Below are 9,179 nucleotides of genomic sequence, written 5' to 3' on the forward strand. Positions count from 1 at the left end.
ATCATTCTTTTTTCGATCATTGTCTTCTTCTAATACAGATAGATCTGGAAATTAAGAGGAAGGAAAGAAGGAAATTTCAATTTGAAGCTTGGTGGGTGTTGGAGGAAACATGAGAGGAGGAAATCTATAGGATTTGGGAAGATAATTTGGGTTCGATGTTGGACAAGTTAGAAACTCTTAAGTCTGGATTATTGAGATGGAAAAAGGGAGTTAGAGAAAAAAAGACTGTTGTGTCTAAACAGTTGAATTGACAATTGGAAATTCTGTCAAATTTAGAGAGGAATGATGATGTTTTGACAGAAATAATTGACATGAAGATTCATCTCAATTTTGAAATGGAGAAGGATGAAGCTTATTGGGAACAAAGGGCTCGAATAAATTGGCTTCATTTAAGTGATAAAAATAAAAAATTCTTCCACAATCGTAGATGTTTGAACCAGATACAAGGATTGCGGGATATGGGTGAGGAAGTGGTCACGAGTGTAGATGAGGTGGAAGAAATTGCCAAGAATTACTTTACCGATTTATTTGTGTAAGAAGGAAGAGAGAATTTGGATCACGTTTTTTCGGGAGTAGACAGATACATAATAGCCAATGTAAACCAACTATTGTTAGCAACATATACACCTAATGAGGTTTTTACTACGGTGAGTGGAATAGGACCTACAAAAGCGGCTAGAGATGACGATTTTCCAACAAAATTTTTCCAAAAATACTGGCATATCATTGGTGCGGAGGTGATTTTTTTGCCTAGAGTTTCTAAATGAAGGTAAGCCGATGGACTTTATTAATGTTACCAATATAGTGTTGTTATTGAAAACTGTTTAGCCTTTGAATATGGCTAATGTTAGACCGATAAGTCTTTGTACGATATTATACAATATTATTACTAAAATTATTGCAAATAGGTTTCAACAAGTTTTAAATTGCTGTATTAATGAGGCTTAAAACGCTTTTGTTCCAGCTTGTTTGATTTCTAATGATGTTTTGCTTGCTTAAAAAATTTTTCATTCGCTCAAGCAAAAGAGAACAAGAGGAAAATGTTTGATGGCACTTAAATTAGATATGAGTAAAGCTTACGACTGTGTTGAATGGTCATTTTTAAGACAGATGATGTTAAAGATGGGCTTTACAACTTCTTGGGTGCAACTTATTATGAGATGCATCAATTTTGTCTCATATTCTGTTGTGATTAATGGGAAAAAGGGACAAAGGTTCGCACCAACAAAAGGACTTAGGCAAGGGGATCCTTTAAGTCCCTACCTATTTCTGATATGCAGTGAAGGCTTGTCTGCTCTTATGCAATTGGCTAGGCAAGAGGGGTTATTGGAAGGGGCCAAAATTTGTAAAAGGAGTCCAAAAATATCTCATTTATTGTTCACAGGCGATTGTATTCTCTTTGGCGGAGCTTCAAAAAAGGGGGTTGACATTTTAAAAGTAATTCTAAAAGAATACAAGGAGGTGTTTGGACAATGTGTGAATTATGAAAAATCGGCAGTGTTCTACAGCTCGAATACATTTGATCAGGTAAGGGGGTTTGTGGCGTAGGTTTTGACTATGTAGAATTATACAAATCCAAAAAGATACTTGGGTCTACCTAATATGGTTGGAAGAGGGAAGAAATTGTTTTTCAAATGCTGAAAGATCAAATGAAAAGTAAGATTGATAATTGGAGCACGAAGTTTTTGTCACATAATGGAAAAGAGACTTTATCAAATCCGTGTTACAGGCAATCCCAACATACACGATGACATGTTTCTTAATACCAAAAACATTTTTGCAATGAATTAGAAAGTATTATTGCAAATTTTTGGTGGCAAAAAGGACATCGGAAGAGGGGCATCCACTAGAGTGAATGGAGGAATTTATGTGAACTTAAGGAGAATAGAGGTATTTGGTTTCGTAATTTAACCAAATTTAATTTGTTGTTACTTGCAAAAAAATTTTGGAGGTTAATTAATTATCTGAATTCTTTACTTGCTCGTATGTTAAAAGTTAAATACTATCCAACGATAGATTTCTTAAAAGCTAATTTGGGGATTTACCTTTCTATACCTGGAGGGGTGTTTGGGTGACTAAAGGTTTCCTTCAAGATGGTTTGTGCTGGCGTATGGGTGCTGGAAGAAAACATCCAAGTTAAAAGAGATGCGTGGGTGCCTGGAGCTGATAATTACAGACTACAAAACAGAGAACTTATTTCAGAAGACATCATGGTGGTAGATTTAATAAAGGAAACTTCAAGGCAATGGAAGGAGGGATTTATCAAGGATACCCTCTCTGAATAGGATGCTACCAGAATTCTCAATATTCCTCTATTCAAGGTTTCATATGAGGACTTTTAGGTCTAGAAAGGAGAGGCTTCTGATCAATTTTCTATATTAAGTGCTTATAGGCTTTTGTTACAATAGTCTAGTATGGCTAATTTTTACAACTAAACAGATCTCAAGGAATTTTACAATAAAATTATGGGGAGTCAATCTTCCCCCAAAATTGAAGATTATAATATGGCGATGCGTGATGAATTTTATTCCAAGAGAGTAGCAACAAATGCCCTATGCCCTATCTGTACGGAGGTAGTGGAGTCTAGAGAACATATTTTTCGGGAATCCTCTATGACAAAATAGTTTTTGCTGAATTAAATTGAAAGTGGCCTAACTCAATTGGAAATTTGGATTTTACTAGTTGGGTTACGTGGTTGTTGTTATGAGCTAAAAAGCTAGCTGAAGGAATTCGCGAAGTTTAATTGAAACGGGGAGTTTTGGGAACTAATAATACGAGGCATTTTGGTTATAACAGAATAGTTCCACGTCATTTCTTTGTTAGTTTTCTTTAAATTGCATGTATTGCATTGAAAAGCAGTTATCAAATGAGAAGAAAACAATCTAGTATTTTCTTATCCTCTCTATTTTTCCTCTTCTCTTCTCCGATTTCCTTCCTTTCTTTACTCAAGATTTAGGCTCGAATCAAAGGTATCAGAGCTTTCACGATCCCTTTTGATGGCCGGCGATGGTGTTTCGATGAGGTTGCAGAAAGAGGTGGGCAATATGCAGCAGGAAATCTCAAAAATCCAAGAGGAAATAGCGCATCTGGAGGCCAAGATGGAATCTCGACTACAGGAGTTCAAAACGGAGTTTCGAGGTGACTTACAGTCATTGTTGGTTCAGTATTTTGGGCAACCACCAACTGGTTCATCTGTAAATGCTGCAGTTGTTAAGGGAAATGGGGTTTTGGGAGCTCCTCCTGGGTTCTTACCCAAAACCACTGACTTACCGCAAGGACAGACGAACCCTTTGTCACGGATGGAGGTAGTGTGCATGTGCGGGATCCTTCTTATGAAGCAGGAGTTTCTACTAAAACCAGTCTATTGGAGTGTCCTAAGTTCGATGGAAATGATTTCTGGGTATGGTGGACCAAATTGGAACAATATTTTGAAGTGGAAGGCATACCTGAAGTGAGTAAGGTCCGCATGGTGATGTTGAACTTAGAACGCAGAGCGTTAGAATGGCATCATTTCTATTCTCAGAGGGATGGAGGCTTGCAAATGCCGTCTTGGCCGGCGTATATAAAGAGCCTCCAAGATCGTTTTGGATGTGGGCCGTTCGGGGATCCAATTAGGGAGCTGGTCAACTTGAAACAGCAAGGCTCCATTTTTAGTTTAAAATTCAACAATGTTGGTGTTGTTGCTAATACCTTGCACTATGGCACATTGAACATGAGCATTGGTGCAACAGCGATAGTTTCAAGTGGAACGGGGTGTTTGGATACAGGGCAGTTCATGTACCAGAAGGGCGCAACATTTGGTGCCCCGTTAGGAAATGGCCAAATTGAGAACTCGGCTGACTCTGGCCTTGCCTATAATAGCCAACAGACTGACACTTCTACTGATGTTGACGCTGACCATAAAAAACAACTTCATGGTATTCAACATGGAGCTGTAATGGTGAATACGGTGGATCAACCCAAGTCAAAAAGTGGTGATCAAAAGACACTTTGCAGGCTTGCTTAGAATCGAGAAGCTGCAAGGAAGAGTAGATTGAGGAAAAAAGCCTATGTTCAGCAGCTTGAGAATAGTCGACTCAGGCTTACAGAACTAGAGCAAGAGCTTCAAAGGGCACGACAGCAGGGTATTTTTATCGCATCTGGACTTTCTGGGGACCATGGCCATACAGTTGCGGGAAATGCTGCTCTGGCATTTGACATGGAATATGGTCGCTGGCTTGATGAACATCAACAACTGATAAATGACATAAGATTAGCTGTAAATTCTCATATGGGGGATAATGAATTGTGCGTTCTTGTTGGGGGTGTCATGGCATATTATGATGAGGTTTTCAGGCTAAAAAGCACTGGTGCGAAGGCAGATGTATTTCACATGCTATCTGGTATGTGGAAAACACCTTCAGAGAGGTTCTTTATGTGGTTGGGAGGATTCCATTCATCTTAACTTATGAAGATCCTTGGAAACCACCTAGAGCCTTTGACAGACCAACAATTAATGGGCATATGTAATCTGCAGCAGTCGTCTCAATAGGCTAAAGAGGCCTTATCACAAGGAATGGATGCTTTGCAACTATCTTATACACGGGATGATCAATTACATAAGATAATTTAGAATATTCTGCAGCTTCCAAATCATGACAAAAAGTGTGCGTGGGAAGGTCAGGTTCTGTTCAGAAAAAAAAGATAGTGGTGGGGAAGGTTCCCCAATTGCGACGGGAGTTGTTCCTCTACTTCCACACTAGTGCTATCGGGGGCCATTCAGGGGTGCATGTTACCCGAAAACGGTTGAATCTTTACCCTAAGACACGACATGGGAATCCTTCACTGCAATTCAAGCCAAATTTCCTCATTTTTAGCCTTGAGGACAAGGCTGTTATTTGTGAAGGGAGTATTGTTACGAGCTGAAAAGCTAGCTGAAGGAATTCGCGAAGTTTAATTGAAACGGGGAGTTTTGGGAACTAATAATACGGGGCGTTTTGGTTATAACAGAATAGTTCCACATCATTTCTTTGTTAGTTTTCTTTAAATTGCATGTATTGCATTGAGAAGCAGTTATCAAATGAGAAAAAAACAGTCCAGTATTTTCTTATCCTCTCTATTCTTCCTCTTCTCTTCTCCGATTTCCTTCCTTTCTTTACTCAAGATTTAGGCTCGTATCAGTTGTTTGGGAATAACTCCTTGAATCAATGTTGCTTATTTGTTTGTGGATTGTGGGCAATTTGGTTAGTAAGAAACAGATGCATACATGAAAGGAAAAAAGTAACAACATTAGAAACTACAGGTTTCGTAAGGAGTTACTTGAGAGAATTGGATGGGTTGAAAGTGGTTTTACCTATCAAGCCGAAAGTAGAGGAGTTGTGGAAACCACCAAAAAGCCCTTTTGTGAAAATTAACTTTGATGTCACGTTTAGAAAAGATGAGCACAAGTCTTGTTCTGGAATTGTAGTAAGGGACTCGGAGGGGATGGTTTTAGGATCGAGGGTGGTTCATAATGGGTGGGTTCCTTTGGTTTTTGCGGTTGAGGCCACTGTATGTTCTCAAGGGCTCCAAATGGGGTTGGATCTGGGAGCCATAGCAGTAAGGGTCGAGGGTGATGCTTTATCAGTAATAAAGAAGTTACAAAAGGTGGAGGAGGATAAATCGGAGATTAGTGCTACCATTAAAGTCTGTCTTTGGTCAAGCAAAGGTTTTCAAATGTGTAAGTTCGTTAATGGAAAAAGGTCAAAGAAGGAATGCGTAAAACTACTAATGGGCATCGTTTTAATTTCTGTTTTGATGAAGCTTGGGGAAGGGAAAAGTTTCGGAAAGTGGAAGGGTTGAAGGATGTGAAAGCTGTGTAAAATTAGGAGATATTTTGTTACCTCGGGAGTTATGCTAATCTTTAATACTGTTGATGCATTCTGTTTTTCTAGAACAATCTCTTTTCTTTTGTTAGGTTGGGGTTGGTATGTTGATTTTGACCAATTTGTATTTTGGGCTCTCCGGGCTTTGTTTTTAATAATAAAAATCTAACAATTTCTCAAAAAAAGTAAACTATGCGTTTCATTCTATTTTGGTCATTCAACTATTGATTTTTTTTAATTTAAACATTAAACATTTTGAAATTAAATAGTTTAGCCCCTCTAAGCTGATGTGGGCTTTTTTATTGGTCTAGTAACAAAATTAGCCTCTAATGTTTACACACTCTATCAGTTTGATCCTAAATATAAAAAGTTCAACAAATTTAGCTCTTAAAGTTTACAAAATTTTTCATTTTAGTTCTAATTCTAAAAAATTCAATAAATTTGGCCCTCAATATTTACAAAATTAATAAATTTAGTCCTAACTCTAAAAAGTTAAAAATATTTTTTTTAATAAAAATTCAACTAACCTATGTTAGATATTAAAGTATTATAAATATGTGATATGTTAATATTCATGTGAATTAGTATATGAAGTGAGGATATAATGCATATGGTTATGTAATTCAAAGTGAATAAGTAATATAATAGAAAGTGATACATGTGATATGTCAAGTATGTTATATGAAAGTGAATGTGTGAAACGAAAATATTATGTATATGTTTATATGATTTAAAATGAACAAATAAAGTGTTCTGTGAATAAATGCCTTAGTGAGCTTAGAGGATATATGATATGTGGTAATGAAATGATTGTGAAGTTGAGAGGGGTTAGGGGTTCAGATGAGAACCAGATTGGTGTTGTAGGGCTTTGGAGGGGATTAGGAGATGAGAAATGGGTTATGTGATCAATCGTAATTTAATACGTCAAATTGCACTCTCTACTACATTTGAAGAGCTTGTTCTCAAACAATTTAGGTCTATTTTACATGTTTTTTTTCAAGTTTTAGTTTTACCGTTATTGAAATGTTTTTATTAGTTTTATGCTATTTTTGAGACTCAAGTTGGCCAAATGTGCCATAGGGAACTTAATGAGTTGATTGAGTGTTGTAGAGAGTTGATAATGGGCCAACCGTGAAGCAAGGTATCACTAAAGAGGGGGATATCATGATATAGAAGCATGAAAGTCGTGATACCACTGACAGTGTTGAAATGAAGAAAATTGAGGTTTGCTCTAGTGATATCGCGATACCGAGGCACCCCAAGACCTCTCAATACAAGGATGTCGTGGATATCGCAATACCAGAGCCTGGGTATCACGATACAAATGTTGAAAGAGACAAAAGAATACTGTAGGGGTAGTCCTTGTCCAACCTCAACACCAATCAAAATTAGACGCTTATGAGCATTTTGGTCACAAAAATTTGGTTGATATCAAATAAAAGCCTCTTTTTGGCTAAAGAGAAAAACATACTTTCACTTTATCATCTTTTAACATATTTTTTGCTTAGTTTCTTTGAGTTGTCTTCTTCATATTCTAGGGTTTAGACCTTTTCTGATTTTTCTTAAGTTAAATCAATAGTTAGTTAGTTAACATTGTAGCTTGGTTCTATTTGCTTTTTAATCCTTCAAACTTTATTGTATTTTTAGTTTAATCCTTAGACCTAATAGAGCTCAACTTTGTTTTACTTGTTCTTATAAAAACTTGATCTTTTGTGTTTATTTGGACCACCATTGTTGCTCTTCTCATTTTCTTTAAGTATTTATTAAGAAAATTTTAAGCCTTTATCAAAAATCTTATTGTGTCTATTTGGATGCATGCTTTGATGGTATGTTTGGTTGTTGTTTGTATAGAAATGAGCATTAGTAGCTAAACCTATGGTGGTTAGTTGATGAAAGGTTAGTTAATTTTAGGTTCGGGGACTAAATTGCAAGAACTAGACTAAATCAAATAAACTTCAAAACTTAGGATTGATGCCCCTAAGGAAAAATTTAGATGAGTGAGACTGAGAGGAGATCTCATTGAGCACCAATTTGATATTTCTGGATTAGTTTGGTGAGGTCGAGAGATAAACCAGAATAATTTGTTTAACTTAGTAAAGTGGAGATCGAGAGGTAATATTGAGCCAGATTAGGAGTTAAGTTATTTAATTCTCTAATTTGAAGATTAATTAACCACATGGAAGTCAACCTGTAACACCCCAAATCCGGTCTAAACGTTATGACTGAATCTGGCGATGTCACATTGTAACACCCCTTACCCGTATTCGACACCGTAATAGGGTACGAGGCATTACTAGAACACATACACTTATAAACATGTAAACCCAGTTATAAAATTTCATTCAAATTTAAACTCTTAAAATTTTTAACATGCTTTAATAAATCTTCACGTTATAACTTCAAAATACTATATTTGTAGCAAATAGGGCTTCTGAGACCCAATACATACTCATGCAATTCAATACTTCATTTCCATTTCATTTAATTCACGATTCAATTCAATTCCTCAATCCAATATACATTTCCATACCACAATAATTCATTTAATTCACATCATATCATTTACAATTTCTATTTAATTCACGTACAATTCAATTTCATTAAGTTCAATACTAATACATACTAATACTAGTATTTCATTTCCTTTCCACTCCCGTTTCCTATGCATATCACACAAGATATAAACATTACACTCAACCATAGTCGCAAGCTAGTCTTTTTGAAGACTAACCACATGATAAACCATTTTTAATAAAGATTACAAAATTTAAACCTTACCACCCTTTTATGATCACAAGCACATTTCCATCTAGGCATTTACCATCTCAATGCATAAGTTTATAAATTTAATGTGGCGTAATCCAGCCACAACTTGGCCAAAGCCTAAGCATACACCCCAAACATGCTAGCCAAATAAACATATAGTATAAGCATTATAAGCATGGATAAGCACCACATTTATTTATGTATCAAACTTATCAACATGAGTTAATTCATAAACCATTTCTGACATTGCTACATACCAAATCATATACCAAGTATACCACATACACATACTATGAAACTTTATTTTCTCACATGAACTTTAACTATAACTAATAATGCACAATTATAAACATCATTTCTTTTCAATCGTTTATCGATTATAATCGAGCATATGGCCAATTATACACAAATCATTCATATGTTCTTCCAATTTTCCTCCTTCTCCTCCTCTCCATTCCACATCCTTAATGTGTATAACACACTTAAACAACATTAACTACAATTTCAGTATTCACTCACATGTATATTCAAAGCTATCTATTCGAGTCAGAGTCACTAAATTATTTTTAC

At 36.0% G+C, this 9,179-nt stretch overlaps 1 protein-coding gene across 1 annotated transcript; it reads left to right on the plus strand.

Annotated features, from left to right (window-relative positions):
• The first annotated feature begins 578 nt into the window (after positions 1-578).
• Positions 579-6,000, plus strand: LOC107945740 (transcription factor PERIANTHIA-like). Its single transcript, XM_041107923.1, has one exon. The coding sequence runs from the start codon at positions 3,467-3,469 to the stop codon at positions 4,004-4,006; it is 540 nt and encodes a 179-aa protein (XP_040963857.1). The 5' UTR covers positions 579-3,466; the 3' UTR covers positions 4,007-6,000.
• Positions 6,001-9,179: the final 3,179 nt, after the last annotated feature.

The sequence above is a fragment of the Gossypium hirsutum genome, chromosome D12 (assembly GCF_007990345.1).
Source record: "Gossypium hirsutum isolate 1008001.06 chromosome D12, Gossypium_hirsutum_v2.1, whole genome shotgun sequence".
In the NCBI taxonomy this organism is placed as follows: Eukaryota; Viridiplantae; Streptophyta; class Magnoliopsida; order Malvales; family Malvaceae; genus Gossypium; species Gossypium hirsutum.

Bases quoted from the DNA above. Each gene is read 5' to 3' on its own strand.
- LOC107945740 (XM_041107923.1), top strand. From the start codon at position 3,467: ATGGTGATGTTGAACTTAGAACGCAGAGCGTTAGAATGGCATCATTTC.